General features: G+C 43.7%; 1 protein-coding gene across 1 annotated transcript; it reads left to right on the forward strand.

The window, feature by feature from the left end:
- Positions 1-296: 296 nt before the first annotated feature.
- Positions 297-18,840, forward strand: LOC110939112. The gene is made up of 4 exons (XM_022180956.2): positions 297-973; positions 15,601-15,654; positions 15,736-15,902; positions 18,693-18,840. Exons 1-4 carry the CDS (start codon positions 349-351, stop codon positions 18,756-18,758), a joined length of 912 nt encoding a protein of 303 aa, XP_022036648.1. The 5' UTR covers positions 297-348; the 3' UTR covers positions 18,759-18,840.

An 18,840-nucleotide genomic window follows, 5' to 3' on the forward strand; every position in this document is an offset into this window, starting at 1 on the left:
AAAAAGCCAATAAGTCAATAAATTGTTTCAAAAAGCTTAGCCAAACATGCCCTTTTTAAAAGTGAAAACCAAATTTGAAATCAAAGAATCCAAGATGTTCCCCCAAAGAGGACCAAAGATGGCAGCCGATTGTTAAAGGCGCGCCTCCAGAACTCTTAACGATTTAACTCAACCCAAAATCAAACCCCCTTTCCCGCTCAACAATCCCATTGCATTTTGGGGCAAATCACACCCTCATCCCGATCAGTCAACCAACTTCCCACTTGCTTTAGATCATCCTCAAGTAGACTCTTGTTTCACATTTCGAGTAATATTCTACTTCCATTTTGGTAATAACCCTTACAAACTATGAGTCAAGAAATGCTATCATACAAGCCCCGATCCGCGTTAGGAGATGTAACTAATCAAGTTGGGAAAAAAGGGTTTTGTTCCATTTATAAGAAAGATGAAAGTGTTCTGATTTCAAAGAAAGAATGCTTAAGAGTAGATGAAAACTATAACACACAGATTAAAGACTCTATATCGAGGCCTCAGTTGTGCGGTCAGATCGATTCGCTGACGGGGAGTATCGTAGGTAATGTGTCTAAGGTTGTGTGTGAAATTAAGGAACCATGCCCGCCAGATGTTCGACAAAATGCCACATTGACCTCTTCTGCTACTGTTAATGATGGTGATGTTGTCAAAGATGTTTGTGAATCTACACAACTGATAACCTCTGTCCCACCGGATGAAAACGGGATTGCTGTACCACAAGTTGAATTGAATAGAGTGGTGGGAAATGATTTGGGTATGGATGATGGCAATGGGGTCAGTCTTGATAAGTTGGATTTGATCAAAGATGAGTGTCTTGATTGGTCAAGATTGCTCGAGTCAAGGAGTGGTTTAGAGAGATGCATTGGACAGAAGGGTGATGGATCCTCGAACGTGTGTATGGACATGATCAAAACTTGTTCATGTTCTTTCTGCAGGAAAGGTGATTTTCGAACTTGTTTTTTTTTAAATTTGTATTTAGTTTACACACGTGGTTAGCAAAGCTTCCACCAGTGTGTATCTTGGTTTTATAAAAAGCAAACATGAGGTGTGAGGCGACTGGAAAACGTCTCAGGGCCTTGAGGTGGCGACTCATGCATATACGGGCCAAAATTGGTCAAAATTATAATAGATTATTTGTATATTATAATTGATATTGTAAATATCTCTCCTAAAATAGGAGATTGTATTTGTAACTATTTATACGTTTGCCAATGAATGAGAAGATCACGGTTGAATATTGGTTCCTACATGGGTGTGTAGCCGTTGTAGTGAGCTTGATCAGGACGCGCACCAAGAATTCCTTGAGAGTTGTTGTTTGGCCGTGAGGGATATGGGCATGGAGGTTGACTTGGTGGAGAAGCCCATGGCTGTGAAGACCCATGTAAAAGTCCTGCCCATTGTGACTGAGTCCAATTTTGAGGAAACACAATATAGGGATATTGATGGGAGGGCTGACCATAACCGCTGGAGGCACGACCACCACGGCCATTGGCCGAGCGACCGCGACCCCGTCCTCTCCGGTTGCGTCCGCGGCCCCGCTCATTGGCTGAGTAGGAGGAGTCGTCACGTGTAGGCTGAGAAGCTGAAGAGACAGCCGCTAAGGCGGTGGCGGACAGTTGTGAGGCCCGAGTCGCTTGCCGTTTCTTTTTGTTTTCTTCCAGGTTCAATTTCGATCTAACGTCATTGAACGATGGAAGTGGGTCTTGGTTTTGCAACACGGTGGAGATGCCATCGTATTGTTCCTTGAGACCCGTCAGTATCTTGATGACGAGCACATGATCGGCAACAGGAGCACCAACACTTTTCAACTGACCAGCAAGATTCTTAGCATGGTCACAGTAGTCAGACATAGATGAGAAATTATCCAGTGACAGATTTGCAAACTCTTGGCCAAGGAAGATGGCTCGGGTAGTCTTTTTGTCATTAAATTCACTCTCTATAGCGGTCCAAGCATCATTAGCAGTCTGACCCGGTTGTAAGATGATGTGAAGAAGAGGTGCCGAGATGGTGGAGTATATCCACTGAAGAACCACAGCGTCCAGTTGGGTCCAAAGAGAGTCAGCAGCGACTTTGGCAGCAGCCGCTGTGTCGGAGGTATCGGCGGCCTTGGTGTCGGGTTGCTTGGGAGATAAGTGATCAAGCACTTCATAAATCTGACAGTGCACTTTGAATAGGGTTTTCCAGGTTGTGTAGTGGGTGGAGTCCTTCTCCAAGAGGATGGGGACGTGGGTTTTTATATTGGAGACGGTGAGGGCGGGGTGAAGTTTGGATTCCATAGTAAAAGAAGAGAAGAGAGGTATGCAGAGGAAGGAGCCGACTGATGAAGAAGACAGTCGACGGCAGCGGGTAGGGTTTAGAGGGAAGAGGATCGAGAAAGGTGTGATACCATGTAGTTTCGTTTCTCATGCCCCTACACGTCTTCCCAGAACGGAAAAGCGGAACGAAAAATTCGAACCATAAACAACAATTTCGTTCACCCACCTCTCGCCTCTACAAAGTCACTCCCGAATATGAACATCTGCGAGTGTTCGGGTGTCTTTGTTATCCTTTGGCTCCCTCTACAAACATTCACAAACTTGACTATCGTTCCAACCCATGCGTTTTTTTGGGGTATCCCTCTAATCATCGAGGGTACAAATGCCTCGATCTTAATTCACATCAGTTAATTATCTCTCGACATGTTCATTTTGAAGAGACTATTTTTCCTTACACAATTCAATCTCCAACCAAACCTCCATCATATGATTTTCTCAACCCTACCATCCATCCTCTTGTCTGGGACAATCTCCTTAATACCAAACCGTCCCCCACTCCTTTAGCCCAACAGTCCAGCCCACCTCACACCCCTCTCGGCCCACCTTCTACTGTTTCACACCAGCCCACCCCCCCTTCCCACAATCCGGCCCAAACATACTCTCCCTCGACTACTCCCCTCACCGGCCCACCCACACATCCCCCACACCACCCTACTCACCAGCCCGCTATGCTATCAATATCGGCGATATATCGGTGCTATATCACCGATATAGCGGTTATCGGCCCCTCCTTCAAATATCAGTTTGTCATCTCGGTCAACATATCGGTCAACGATAATATCGGCGATAACCACCGACATGTCGCCGATATTCTGTATAAGTTATCTCGGTCTTATCGCCGATATCTCGTCTGGGCCATTTTTTAGCAAAAAAAGAAGTGATTTTACTACAAAACTGCATTTTCACAGCAAAAAAAGGTTCCACTAAAAGTTTGCATGTATATAGTGCTGCGGCCCAATCAAATTTCAATGGCCCATGTGATTTATAAGTAAGGTCCAATCAGAAAGTGATAATAGCATAGTCCATGTGATTCATTAATTGTTGTCAGATTGCGTGTGTAGTATCGAAAAGTATGTTGGCTAGTGATTAGTGCATGTGACATATCTGGTTGCATGTGAATATATATATATTCACATGATATATATATATATATATATATATATATATATATATATATATATATATATATATATATATATATATATCATATAGGGTTTAGATATATATATTTATGCATGATATTATAAATTACTGATATCTCACCGATATCTCACCGCGATAAACGATATCTTAAATATCGGTCATTGACCGATAACCGATATTTTTCCGCATTAACTGCATAGCCAGCCCGTCCCCTCTTCTTACAATCCGGCCCAAACAAATGCTCCCCCCACTCCCCACCAACCTCAATCGGCCCAATCCTCCCCTTCTCAGCCAACCGGTCCCTCCACTACAACCGGCCCAGGCCCATCCTTCACATTCGACCCCAGTTTCCCCTCCTCACCCATTTCCCCATCAATACCCGTACCACCACCACCGCCCGTTCGCACCATTCAGACTCGCTCTATGAGCGGTATAGTCAAACCGAAACAACCTTTAATCTTCATACTTCCACTGTCATACCTATACCGAAAAATCCCCAGGTTGCCTTGTCTATTCCAGAATGGTACAACGCCATGGCCAATGAATTTAGTGCCCTTATTAAAAACAAGACCTGGGAGCTTGTACCTCGCACCCCTGATATGAATATTATTCGTTGCATGTGGTTGTTTAAACATAAATACAGGTCTGATGGTGCTCTAGAACGCTATAAAGCTCGGTTGGTTTGTGATGGTCGCAAACAGGAACCTGGTATTGATTGTGGGGAAACTTTTAGCCCGGTTGTGAAACCGGCTACCATTCGTCTGGTTCTTTCGTTGGCATTGACGAAATCATGGAATATTAATCAGCTTGATGTCACAAATGCGTTTCTTCATGGGAACTTAGAAGAAACAGTCTATATGCATCAACCAATGGGTTTTCGTCATCAAGACTATCCCGATCACGTTTGTCTTCTCAAGAAGTCACTCTATGGCCTCAAACAGGCTCCACGTGCTTGGTACCAGCGGTTCACAGATTTTGTCACCTTACAGGGTTTTCGTCAAAGCAAGTCTGACAATTCTTTGTTTATCTATCGCAGTGGTCTTGATATTGCATACATGCTCATCTACGTTGATGACATCATCCTTACAACCTCTACTGACGATCTTCGTCAACGTATAGTTCATACGCTTGCAGGTGAGTTTGCCATGAAAGATTTGGGGCCTCTTTCATTTTTTTGGGGATACAGGTTACTCGCTGCAAAGACGTCATGTTTTTGTCTCAACAGTCGTATGCTCGAGACATCATTAGTCGTGCTGCCATGGATTCATGTAAACCGGCTGCGACTCCCGTTGATACGCAATCTAAGCTCTCTGCCGATTCAGGTCCTTTACATGATGATCCTTCCACTTATCGCAGCCTGGCAGGTGCTCTTCAGTATTTGACCTTCACCAGACCCGATATCTCATATGCTGTGCAACAAGTCTGTATGTACATGCATGCTCCCCGGGTTGCTCATTGGAATGCCCTCAAGCGTATTATTCGTTATATTCAGGGTACCTCGGATTTTGGTCTTCATCTAATGCCTGCCTCGGACCTTTCTCTGGTCGCTTACACTGATGCTGATTGGGCAGGATGTCCCGACACGTGTCGCTCCACCTCCGGATATTGTGTCTACTTGGGCGACAACCTCATTTCTTGGTCGTCCAAACGACAATCTACTATTTCTCGTTCCAGTGCTGAAGCAGAGTACCGTGGTGTTGCAAATGTGGTTGCTGAACTCTGTTGGCTTCGCAACCTTCTTCTGGAACTTCATCTTCCGATCGCACGTGCCTCACTTGTTTACTGTGATAATGTAAGTGCTATCTACTTGTCTGGCAATTCTATTCTGTCACACCCCAACCGATGGCGGAATCATCGGGGCGCGGCACTAGGCGAATCAGATTGCTCAAGAGAATCCATAACAACTATATTGCGATAATATTTATTACATTTGTCATCCCATACTAACAAACAATACAATCACGTAAGTCATCACAGATTTCTTGTCCTCTCGAACAATTCAAATCCGACAACCTAGATTTTAGATGAGTTTCTAGACTTCCTAGCTTGATTTGATGTAAACTTCGGCTAAACCTGCAACATACGTTAAAACTTTGTCAATACAAAAGTATTGGCGAGTATACAGGTTTGATATGTGTAGTATGATAGATTAAAAGTGCTGCGAATTTCCACATGCATAAACGTAATACCCAACATATATACTCACAAAACTGATACTACCAGCTAAGTCCTCGATGCTCGACTCTTGATGGCATAACTAGACCCCGTCGGGCGAAATAGTACTATACTAGTCTTGGTGGGACGTCACGAGTATAAGTCCTAGCATACATGTACTAGCATCACGTATATCTATGCAAACAGTTATTCGCAAGTGATAAATAGTCCAATTAAATCATTCGTTTGATAGGTTTGGTTTTTATGGAACGTATGTTACACCCAAAATTCGATAAAAGGGGTCAAGTATACTCACAGCGCGTTTTCGGTTAGGTTTGCGGAATCGGTGCCGGAGAATGTCCTGATTTCAGACAATTTATGTGAGTGATAGATTACTATACGTTCAACGGTATCGATTTGCGTGAAATCGGGCAAAATTGGGTTAAAATCGGGTAAAATGATGAAATTGGGCTGGCCCAGTCGAACAGGCCACTCGATCGAATGGGCCTGATCGATCGAATGGGCCTGATCGATCGAATGGGCCTGATCGATCGAATGGGCCTGATCGATCGAATGGGCCTGATCGATCGAATGGGCCTGATCGATCGAATGGGCCACTCGATCGATTGGCCTGTTCGATCGAATGGGCCACTCGATCGACTGGTCTGTTCGATCGATTGGGCCACTCGATCGACTGGTCTGTTCGATCGATTGGGCCACTCGATCGACTGGTCTGTTCGATCGATTGGGCCACTCGATTGGCCATCCTGTTCGGCTGTTTTCGATGATTTTTCGAGCGTTTTTCGGCGTTTTGGGTTAGGACGTTACGATGAGGTGTTAAGCAACTGAAATCCCGTCAATTCCGACCTGTTTCATCGGCCGGGAATCACCCCGTTCGTCGGAACTGGTCGTTTTTGTCGGTTTTTCCGTGTTTAACTCGAAATCGATCATTTTATCACTAGATCTGATGTAAAAACCTTGATTTTACTTAGGAAATGCCCTGGATCTGAGTTGTTCTTGATGATATGAGGTCAACACTTGAAGTTCATAAGAACTTTGTGATGAAATCTATCCGAACATCCCAAATCCGTGGCCCTTTGATTAGAAAAACATTGATTTGGTTGAGATTCATGAAGAATCGTATGTAATCATCCGAATCTGAGTTGTTCTTCATGGGATGACATCACCTTTGAAGAACTTTATGGTGACATCACCTTAGAACACCCCAAATCCGTTGATTTCATGGTTAAAAATTGAGATTTGAAAGGTAGAAAGATGAAGGATTGCATTTGGATCAAGAAAGTACAAGATTCGGGTTGAAAACTTACAAGAATCGGAAGAAATCGAGAGATTTGAGGGCTGGAACGTCTTGGTCGGTTAGGAGCAGCAACACAAGTGTTTGGGAGGGAATGAAGGGGTATTTATAGGCAAGGAAGGAGAAAGGGAGGCAAAACAGCAATTGGATCGGCTGGCCCGTTCGATCGAGCAGCCTAGTCGATCGAGCAGCCTAGTCGATCGAGCAGCCTAGTCGATCGAGCAGCCTAGCCGATCGAGCAGCCTAGTCGATCGAGCAGCCTAGCCGATCGAGCAGCCTAGTCGATCGAGCAGCCTAGCCGATCGAGCAGCCTAGTCGATCGAGCAGCCTAGCCGATCGAGCAGCCTAGTCGATCGAGCAGACTGGTCCGTTCGATCGGACTGGCCCATTTGATTGGGCTGGTCTGATCAATTGGACTGGTCTGATCGATTGGACTGGTCCGTTCGGAAGCCTTTCGATCCCGTTTTTGGTGCGATTTCGACGGTTTAAGCCATATTTTCATATATTTATATAATTAATTAATTATTTATTATAATTAGTCACAAATGGGCCGTATATACGTATTTATGTATCCAATATTCAGTGCGTTGATCGAGTTACGCGTGCCTTCGAGTGCGTTCTTCGATGTGATGTGCCACAATGATTACCGGGGCACTACTTACTCGTATTGCTATCATCGTCATGACGGCTGGAGTCATAGCACTCACCCGATAGTCCTTGTTAGCGTTGATTACTTACGTTTTGACACCTCACGCTTATCGAGAAGGGTAGATTAGGCCTTTACTCGACATCATCGTGAGTGTTATGCAAAATAGGTTTGTAATAGCGATAGAATATGCGTAATTATTCGATTATACTTCGATTTAGCGATAAAATTGGTATGATTACATTATGATCCGAATCTCCGGTGCTAGGCGTAACGAGTGTATCGAGTAGTAACAACGCACGAAGGTGCGGGTTGTTACAGTATCCCCTCCTTTAGGAAATTTCGTCCCGAAATTAATCCAATAGTAGGGTCGTAAGAGTTGATGCGATTGATGGAAGGGATTAATAGCGTCTAGACAACGAGCGATTGATTACGATTTGACGAGTGAGAACGGAGAGAAGATACGATTCGATTAGTTAGAAGCGATAACACACACAAAAAGCAATTTTATAGCGTTTTAATTTTACCAATACTCGATTACTTTCTGAAGTTAATTAAGAAAAATCTCCTCATGGCGCGGTGTCGACCGTTTTGATGTCCACACCAGCGCTATGTGGAGGGTTTTGTTATTTGATAACAGGTTTTGAGTTTTACATTTTAAAAGAATCAGGTGGCAAAATAAGTTTTAAGAAAACTTTCCTACAACGTGGGTTCGAGCAGAACTCGACGGCCGAACCCTCGTTCTCGGGAAGATTCCTGTCGGTCATTGCAAAGGTTTTTTTTAAGAAAAGAATTGGACTTATGAAATTTTCATTGGGCACGGAGCCAAACTGATTCAATGTTTTCTCCATGTTGTAAGGAATTTCATTTGTCCAACGGTTTTAGTAAAAATTTTATAAAAATAGGTTTTCCTTAATACTATGGAAAAATAACTTACATCGGGCCCCACGTGGCACCTTCCCACAAAAGTTCGTTAATATGGTTAAAACACTTATATATAGGAAGTACCAGCGGCGTATCCACCATGCTTTACCCATATTGACTCTGTTTCATGAGGCAGTGTCATGCGTGCCGATAAGACACAGATAGAATTTCGATTCCCTTGATCCTAGCGATGAGGTGCTAGACCGAGTTTTGAATAGAAGTAAGTTGGATGCAAACCAAGCGTAGGCAGCGGGTGCGAGTAGTCCGGTCGCACAACGCTGATATGGTATGCTTGGTTGGGCAACGAATGACACGATTTTGATTCGGGTAAATGAGATTTCGATTTGATTCCACACGAAGTTCGCATGGCACGTTTCCACAAGACTTGCTAATATGACAAACACCATGTTTCCATATTAGTTTTATCTTGTGAAGCAATGTCATGCACCCTAACATTACACCACCTGCGATGACTTCCAAGTAACATTCGAACATCGATAGACAATAGATTTCAACAGATTGATAAGCGACGATTGCTGCGTTGCGAGTGATAGACGATTGATTGAACTGATTACACCACGAATAGTACTAAGGCTAGCCCACACGCCCTTTTTCCACGAAGGTCAACTAATATGGTCAAAACATCACCATGTTTCAGCCTCATTAGTTTCGTCTCATGAAGCGAGGTCGTGCGCGCTAACCTGACACGTAGAATGCATACATCGATAAGCAGTAGCGAACCGCGTTAAGAGTATCGAGTTGATGGATTAGGTGCGAGGCGCGTTAATAGTGGAAGGCGGCGAGTGATTGTCGATACTCGTCTAGCGAATCCACAATAGGCGATCCACACCAGCTGATAGAGGTTCACACAATTGACAATAACTAGCGTTAGAGATTTCTAGACAACACGTGATGCGATTGCGATTTCGAGCCACATATCGAATGATTTGATTGCGGGATAGATCCGGCAAAACTGCGATTGAGTTGCGTTCTAGACTTTACGACCAGTCTCGCGTTGCTCCAATTGCTCTTCGGGGTGAACTTACCTAAGTTCATCGATGTGGCAATTTGTGTACGCGGACTTACGAGAAGCCTCGCAGTGATGCGGTTTAGTTTTGTTACGCCTTGTGATTGATGGTAGAGTGTCAAATTAACCATAATAGTATAATAGGTCTAATAACGTCCAACTCCACATGGCACTTTCTTCACGAAGTTTCGGTAGTATGGTAAAGCGTACCCCCGCGTCACCCCTACTACTTATGCCCCGTGCTTTGGTGTCACACTTTGTTGACACGGCCTTGACCGTGCTTTTAAACGTTATGGCACCATTAGAACTTCACTACGATCTCCGTGCACTGACCAAGATAATCCCGTGTGCACCCGTGATTAGTTGTCCCTTGCACGTATACCGTACCTCGTTCTAAGAGTGTTATAGGGATAAAATACATAATATAGTACATAGTGCTAGCGTCTAGATAGTGCTCGATTGTAAGAGAAATAGAATCCACACACGATGATATATGAAATAAGTTCCAGAAATGATAGCGATAAGTCGGATTATTACAACAACATTAGGATCAAAATAACGTTGTTGTGGATACTTGCGGAGACGGCGGTTGCTGATGACTTCCTTCCAGGTCACGGTCCTGTACGACACTGCGACGTATAATGCCCATACCAGTTGCAATTTGCGCAATAGCGACATTTTGCTTCTAGCGGGTGATGATACGTGCATGTGAAACACAGGGGATGAGATCCATTGTAAGCTCGCTTTGACTGAACTGGAACTGATCGGAGAGGTTCGGGTTGCGGCAGTCCAGTTGTTGAAGAGTCTGGGCTCACGGTCTTTCGTTTGCGGCTCGGTTGGGCTTCCTGAGTTGATGCGGCGTCGTCTTCGGATTCGCCTGACGATTTAGCGGAGGCATTGTCGGAGCGATTCTTGGAAGAATCCTCCGAGGCGCGGTCAGATGAACCATCGACCGATTCTCCAAAGGAATCGTCGGATGAGTTGATGATGATTGCTTGATGAGCTCGTTTGACAGGCTTCTTGGAGAAGAATCCGTCCACGACTCGTTTGCTGTTGAGCTCTGCGGCTAGACGGTAGGTTTCTTCGATGGTAGTAGGTTTTGCAGCTTCGACAAAATCACCCACACACTCTGGTAAGCCACGAATATACTTCGCGATAGCTTTCTTTGGAGTGTCGACTTGACTTGGGCAGATCATGCTAAGCTGTTTGAACCTTGCTGTATAGCTCGCATTGTCACCTTCGGTTTGCTTGATTTCCCAAAATTCGTTCTCTAGCTTCTGGACTTCGTGAGGAGGACAATATTCTTCCTTCATGAGTTCCTTCAGCTCGCCCCATGAGAGGGCGTAAGCTGCGGAGATCCCACGTTTGTTGCGTTCGGCGGTCCACCAATCGAGTGCTCGGGATTGGAATACTCCGGTGGCGCAAGTAGTTTGAAGGTCCTCGGGGCACCCACTCTGACGAAGGGTAACCTCGATGGCATCGAACCACTGGAGTAATTGAGAAACACCTCCTTCACCCGTGAAAGGCATCGGATCACAGGCTTTGAAGTGTTTGTAGAGGAATGCAGATTCCGTCTTGACGTCTTCCGGGGCTCGAGAGTGGCTTTGAGAGTGCACTTGCGTGACAATTTGAGGAATGAGCTTGACCACTTCCTTGGTCACAATTGAGGCAATCCTCTTATCGGCGCGTCGTTGGGCTCTTCTCCTAGCTACTCGTCTCGAGATCGAGTTGTTGGAAGGCATCTAGACAGAGGGATTCGGAATGAGATTCGATCATAATGATTTCTGAACTTTTGATGCGATTCGATTCGATCAAAACTTGGTATAGAATTTAATTAAACACATAGGAGCCACATAGGAAAATTCTAGGTTCCTAAACTCTCACATAATTGATTCGTTTTGTATATAGTACGTATAGGTATAGCTGTAGGTTACACATAGATATTGGTTCAGAATTCGCGAGGACGCGGTAAGGGAAATAGCGTGAGCGAATTCGAGTACTTAGGCGTTTGTTTTGTTGCGATCATTCGGTCTTTGTTTTAGATTGCGATGGCTGTGCGAGTTGTGCGCTTTTTGTAAATCTAGGATCGTAAATCGGGAAATCGGGAAATCGTAAAAACTTAAATTCGAAAACACTTAGACGTAATTGATACCATGTACGTAAAAGTTTAGATAGAATGCCTTGGGTGTTTAGGCGTTGACTACCCAAGTAACCCGACTATACCCAACAAGTTCGGGCATACGCGTTGACCTAGGGGACTCATGCTTCCACTGGGATGCAGCTCCTGACATTCGTCTCTCTAGTCTTCGCGTAGCCTGAGTCGTTGTTATGGCCGTGACCTTGGTGAGAGCTTTTGTAAACCATTTTATGGAGTGGAACAGTTGATTAAGGTATGGGTTTCACCCCTGGCTTAACAACTTCGTTCCCATTTGTGGTGGCGATCATCGAATAAATTCGAGAGTTCCACTAGAATTTTGAAATGGAGACCTTTTGTCGAGATGCGGATGTCACTCCTGGCTCGACGAAGAGTTCTCGTGCTAGGAAAATATGCTGAGTGAGCGATCTTATCGAGAGTTCTTGGTTTTCACACCTGGTCTCGACTAGATCACCCGGTTTTGTTGTACGAGTAGTTTTGAAAACATGTGTATTGTGTCGGCCTTAGGGAAGGCTAAGTAATATTCTAGCCTTAGGAAAGGCTCTTTGTGTGAAGCTATAGTATGCGGTGTTCACACAATAGTTGTAACTTTCAACAAATTCGATCGAGAGTAGCAAGTTGGCCCAAACAAACCCTAACGAGTTCGTAAGAGTCGGCCTGTAGGTACTTAGACTATAGACTAGGTCAATTTTTTTCTAAGACATCGACCCGGACTAGGTCGAGTCTCAAACTTTGCCTAATTCCCTATAGTTATGGCTCTGATACCAATCTGTCACACCCCAACCGATGGCGGAATCATCGGGGCGCGGCACTAGGCGAATCAGATTGCTCAAGAGAATCCATAACAACTATATTGCGATAATATTTATTACATTTGTCATCCCATACTAACAAACAATACAATCACGTAAGTCATCACAGATTTCTTGTCCTCTCGAACAATTCAAATCCGACAACCTAGATTTTAGATGAGTTTCTAGACTTCCTAGCTTGATTTGATGTAAACTTCGGCTAAACCTGCAACATACGTTAAAACTTTGTCAATACAAAAGTATTGGCGAGTATACAGGTTTGATATGTGTAGTATGATAGATTAAAAGTGCTGCGAATTTCCACATGCATAAACGTAATACCCAACATATATACTCACAAAACTGATACTACCAGCTAAGTCCTCGATGCTCGACTCTTGATGGCATAACTAGACCCCGTCGGGCGAAATAGTACTATACTAGTCTTGGTGGGACGTCACGAGTATAAGTCCTAGCATACATGTACTAGCATCACGTATATCTATGCAAACAGTTATTCGCAAGTGATAAATAGTCCAATTAAATCATTCGTTTGATAGGTTTGGTTTTTATGGAACGTATGTTACACCCAAAATTCGATAAAAGGGGTCAAGTATACTCACAGCGCGTTTTCGGTTAGGTTTGCGGAATCGGTGCCGGAGAATGTCCTGATTTCAGACAATTTATGTGAGTGATAGATTACTATACGTTCAACGGTATCGATTTGCGTGAAATCGGGCAAAATTGGGTTAAAATCGGGTAAAATGATGAAATTGGGCTGGCCCAGTCGAACAGGCCACTCGATCGAATGGGCCTGATCGATCGAATGGGCCTGATCGATCGAATGGGCCTGATCGATCGAATGGGCCTGATCGATCGAATGGGCCTGATCGATCGAATGGGCCTGATCGATCGAATGGGCCACTCGATCGATTGGCCTGTTCGATCGAATGGGCCACTCGATCGACTGGTCTGTTCGATCGATTGGGCCACTCGATCGACTGGTCTGTTCGATCGATTGGGCCACTCGATCGACTGGTCTGTTCGATCGATTGGGCCACTCGATTGGCCATCCTGTTCGGCTGTTTTCGATGATTTTTCGAGCGTTTTTCGGCGTTTTGGGTTAGGACGTTACGATGAGGTGTTAAGCAACTGAAATCCCGTCAATTCCGACCTGTTTCATCGGCCGGGAATCACCCCGTTCGTCGGAACTGGTCGTTTTTGTCGGTTTTTCCGTGTTTAACTCGAAATCGATCATTTTATCACTAGATCTGATGTAAAAACCTTGATTTTACTTAGGAAATGCCCTGGATCTGAGTTGTTCTTGATGATATGAGGTCAACACTTGAAGTTCATAAGAACTTTGTGATGAAATCTATCCGAACATCCCAAATCCGTGGCCCTTTGATTAGAAAAACATTGATTTGGTTGAGATTCATGAAGAATCGTATGTAATCATCCGAATCTGAGTTGTTCTTCATGGGATGACATCACCTTTGAAGAACTTTATGGTGACATCACCTTAGAACACCCCAAATCCGTTGATTTCATGGTTAAAAATTGAGATTTGAAAGGTAGAAAGATGAAGGATTGCATTTGGATCAAGAAAGTACAAGATTCGGGTTGAAAACTTACAAGAATCGGAAGAAATCGAGAGATTTGAGGGCTGGAACGTCTTGGTCGGTTAGGAGCAGCAACACAAGTGTTTGGGAGGGAATGGAGGGGTATTTATAGGCAAGGAAGGAGAAAGGGAGGCAAAACAGCAATTGGATCGGCTGGCCCGTTCGATCGAGCAGCCTAGTCGATCGAGCAGCCTAGTCGATCGAGCAGCCTAGTCGATCGAGCAGCCTAGCCGATCGAGCAGCCTAGTCGATCGAGCAGCCTAGCCGATCGAGCAGCCTAGTCGATCGAGCAGCCTAGCCGATCGAGCAGCCTAGTCGATCGAGCAGCCTAGCCGATCGAGCAGCCTAGTCGATCGAGCAGACTGGTCCGTTCGATCGGACTGGCCCATTTGATTGGGCTGGTCTGATCAATTGGACTGGTCTGATCGATTGGACTGGTCCGTTCGGAAGCCTTTCGATCCCGTTTTTGGTGCGATTTCGACGGTTTAAGCCATATTTTCATATATTTATATAATTAATTAATTATTTATTATAATTAGTCACAAATGGGCCGTATATACGTATTTATGTATCCAATATTCAGTGCGTTGATCGAGTTACGCGTGCCTTCGAGTGCGTTCTTCGATGTGATGTGCCACAATGATTACCGGGGCACTACTTACTCGTATTGCTATCATCGTCATGACGGCTGGAGTCATAGCACTCACCCGATAGTCCTTGTTAGCGTTGATTACTTACGTTTTGACACCTCACGCTTATCGAGAAGGGTAGATTAGGCCTTTACTCGACATCATCGTGAGTGTTATGCAAAATAGGTTTGTAATAGCGATAGAATATGCGTAATTATTCGATTATACTTCGATTTAGCGATAAAATTGGTATGATTACATTATGATCCGAATCTCCGGTGCTAGGCGTAACGAGTGTATCGAGTAGTAACAACGCACGAAGGTGCGGGTTGTTACATATTCAACATCAGCGCACGAAACACATTGAACTCGACATTCATTTTGTGCGGGAACAAGTTCAACGAGGTGCAGTTCGTGTGCTTCACGTTCCATCGCGTCATCAGGTTGCTGATATTTTCACAAAGGGGCTTCCAAGGGTGTTGTTTGATGATTTTCGCTCCAGTCTCAGCATTCGTCCACCCTTCGCTTCGACTGCGGGGGTGTAATAGATTATTTGTATATTATAATTGATATTGTAAATATCTCTCCTAAAATAGGAGATTGTATTTGTAACTATTTATACGTTTGCCAATGAATGAGAAGATCACGGTTGAATATTGGTTCCTACAAATTACGTAAAAAAGGTGAAGAAATTATGAATGATTCACGTGATAAACGCATATGTGAAGCTCTTGCCTTGGCATTGGGGACCTAAATGCTTCGGAGGGGCTCATGCTTTTTAAAACCAATGTTTTTAGAGTGTTGTGTATACCTGATTTGACTCTGCTATTCTTCTATGCAATTCAGCTGCTTGCCTTTGGTCTGATCTACACTGCCAGGATATTAAAGGCCGCATAAACGGTGAGTCAGGATTAAGTGTGTAATTTGTAGTTGTAAAGGTTTTATATTTTTAGCGAGTTCACTTTCTTCTTGGATGCATAGCAATAAAGAAGAGTCAGAAACAAGCGAGCATTTTGGTCGACCGAAACAGCATGAATGGAGCAAGAAACTTTGGAAAATTTTCAAACTCGGAGTCAGATCTCACGGGTCGATGGAAGTCACTTTTTCTTCATATGGAGAATGTATTTGTTCGTGAGGGCACTCAACTAGTAAGTCGACTCTCTTTCTTTTTCAAAAATTGTAACGTATAGCACAACTCATGGATCATGACAAACAAGAACATCAGTCTTCTCATCCTTTTTTTTCTTTCTTTTTCTCTAATCATAACCATAAACAAGAACATCACGAAAAACACTTGAGAGATGTAGGAACCGTTCGCGTAAATAAAAAAAAAATAAACAAATTTTTATTACTGATTACAATACAGAAATTAGGAAAACTAACAACTATTACAATTACAACTGAAATAAAACACAATACAAGAAGGGGTAGAAACAGAAGGGCTGAGTCACGTGTACACACGCTTCCCTTAAAACAAATTTCGAGTCTCCCAGGAGTACTCGTTTTGTTTCCCAGGGTACAACAGCCGGAGCAGTAGTACTGCCGGAGTTCGCCTACAACCCGAAGGTTACCTTGAAAGCTGCAAGAAAATTCTAGAGAGAGAGTTTAGATTGCTGTTGTGTAGCTGGTATTCGTTGGTGTATCCTTCAACAAGGTATGGAGTTGTATTTATACAGCTCCCGGTTTGAAACAGCCAAAAAACGAATTAAATGAGAGGTTTAAATTGCATTAAACGTCTTCAATGCAATTTAATACGTCATTTAATTCTCATTCAAAGCCTATTAACTCGTCAGTTACGAAGCTGGACTGAAACTGCACTGACATTTAATGCTGGAAGCTTATGCGCGCGCGCGCGCGTGCAAGTCACTCTGGTGCGCGCGCGCCCAGGTCTGCACGCCCATGCGCGGTGCGTCCTCTTGGCTCACTGGCCATGCGCGCGTGCGCCACGTCACCATGCGCGGTGCGTCCTCTTGGCTCAAGTCCATGCGCGCGTGCGCCACGTCACCTGTGAGCCTATACGAGCGCCCCACACAGTCGCGCCGTATTGGCTTACTCTGGTGCGCCGCACACGACACAGCAGGACCCATGCACCACGCGCGCAACCGCGCGCGCATGCGCATGACTGCCACGTCATGTGCCGCATCACCTACCACTTGGTCCTTGCAACCCTTGTGCTCCACCACGCGCGCGCGGTCAAAAATACAAAGGCGGCTCTCAAGCGGCTCGCGGCGATGCGAGCGTGCGAAGTGCGCCATCAAAGCGCCACATTGCGCCTCATCGCCCACGCCACGCGCGCGAGCGTGCGCGAGTGCGAGTTAGGGTGCTCCGCACCCTTCGCGGGTACACTAGTATGTGCTTCCATGAAACAATAAGGATGGAGAGTTCCACCTTAAATACCCATTTAAGTTCCATCTCTCCTCCTATGTGGGACAAGGTGCTACTTTCCCTTTAGTTTCAGCATTGAATGTTCCAAACACCCAACTTTGAGCATCGATATCTCATTCATCTTAGCTCGGTTTTGGACGTGGTTTAGTTCGTTGCGAAGCTCTTCCAACATAGAACACAAACCCACAAATAAATATATAAAACCCGCTCATTTTATTATATTTATTTCTAGTCCAAAGTAGGAAAAAAATATTTTCCTATATTTGTGAAAAATGCTATTTTCACATATTTTCCAACAAGAGATGCATATATTTTGCACGTTAGCTCAAATATTAGGTTACAGATGTCTGCAGATGTGTTCCGCAGACTGCAGACTGCAAATATTTTATCTCTTAAAAAACAAATTGCACCTAAGTATACCAGATAAATGAAACTCAATGGAAATAAAAGTATACAAGTATGCTAGTAATAGTAATGAGTCCAATTATGAAAATCTAGAAGGTTTAGTAACAGAAGTTAATCTGATGTTCCGTTTGTGGTGACAAGAAACCTCGAACTCGTTTTGTTTGATTTTCATAGGTTTTGTCACAGTTTGGTTGTCGATATGACATACAATCATAGTTGTCGATAGCGAATAGCGACAAATATCGACGGCTATTTTATAAATAGCGATTACACTAGAAAAGAATTTTGAAAATTTTTGTATGTATATTACCTCAAATACCCTTGTATATTTGCTATTTTACATGTGTATTTAACAAAAACTAATAGTTACTAGCAAAAGTTTAGGACTTATATGTTGGAAGTTTTGGGTGTGTGAATGAAAGTCCCAAAAGGTAGTAAATACTTTGTCCCACATCAGTGGCGGATCTAGAAAGTTTGTATAGGGGCAACATTTCAAAGAAAAGGGGTAACGAAATCGAAAAAACGTCAAAATTTTTCAAAATTTACACTATCGTCGGAGCGTTAAGGGGTAACGGAGGCTACCCCTTATTACATAGTAGGTCCGCCCCTGTCCCACATTGGTGTGTGAACAAAGTGAGTGGTTGTTTATAAGGTAAAATATTTACTACTCTATTGTAGCTTTATAACATGTTTTACCACAAGTTCTATCTGCACGCAGGGGGGTGCAAAAAATGAGTTTCTGAACTGGAATTTAATTGAACTCGTGCGTGCCCGCAATGCAGCTCCGAAAACCAGGGCCTGCGACGGGTTTTGCCCTTTGTATAAAAATGGGTAGCTGTAACATATAAAAAAAAAAAAAAACCTTAACTTTGCTATTGATCGCGACGCTTGGTCGCATGGCTTTTTCACCCAAGATTATATTATCAGTGATCTGTTTGAAGCATGTCTATTAAACTCTACACGTTTTTTTTAAACTCATGTCTCTGATGACTGCTACGTCACTTCCAGATTGTTTGTGAAAATGTTTGATTATTGGTCAAAATTTTAAAATAAGAGGATCATAAACTCTACTTCCCAATTGTTTTTATTTGGCTACCATATTTTTTTTTTCTTTCTAAAGTATTGTATGTTTTGAACTTTAATGGCAGGAAACAAGCTTATCTACCCTGAACCAATTAGTGGATGATTGCATGACTAATTCAGAGAAAAATTAGTATTCTTATGTCTCAATCTTGTACATGTAATGGTAGTTTTCTAAGTAGCTTGTTTGCTTGACTTTTACCTTTATATCTTGTT

This window comes from Helianthus annuus, chromosome 9 (genome assembly GCF_002127325.2).
Source record: "Helianthus annuus cultivar XRQ/B chromosome 9, HanXRQr2.0-SUNRISE, whole genome shotgun sequence".
Taxonomy (NCBI): domain Eukaryota; kingdom Viridiplantae; phylum Streptophyta; class Magnoliopsida; order Asterales; family Asteraceae; genus Helianthus; species Helianthus annuus.

Coding starts and splice junctions, on each gene's coding strand:
- LOC110939112 (XM_022180956.2), top strand. CDS start 349: ATGAGTCAAGAAATGCTATCATACAAGCCCCGATCCGCGTTAGGAGAT. Junction 974..15,600: donor ATGTTCTTTCTGCAGGAAAG/GTGATTTTCGAA, acceptor TATGCAATTCAG/CTGCTTGCCTTTGGTCTGAT. Junction 15,903..18,692: donor TTCGTGAGGGCACTCAACTA/GTAAGTCGACTC, acceptor CTTTAATGGCAG/GAAACAAGCTTATCTACCCT.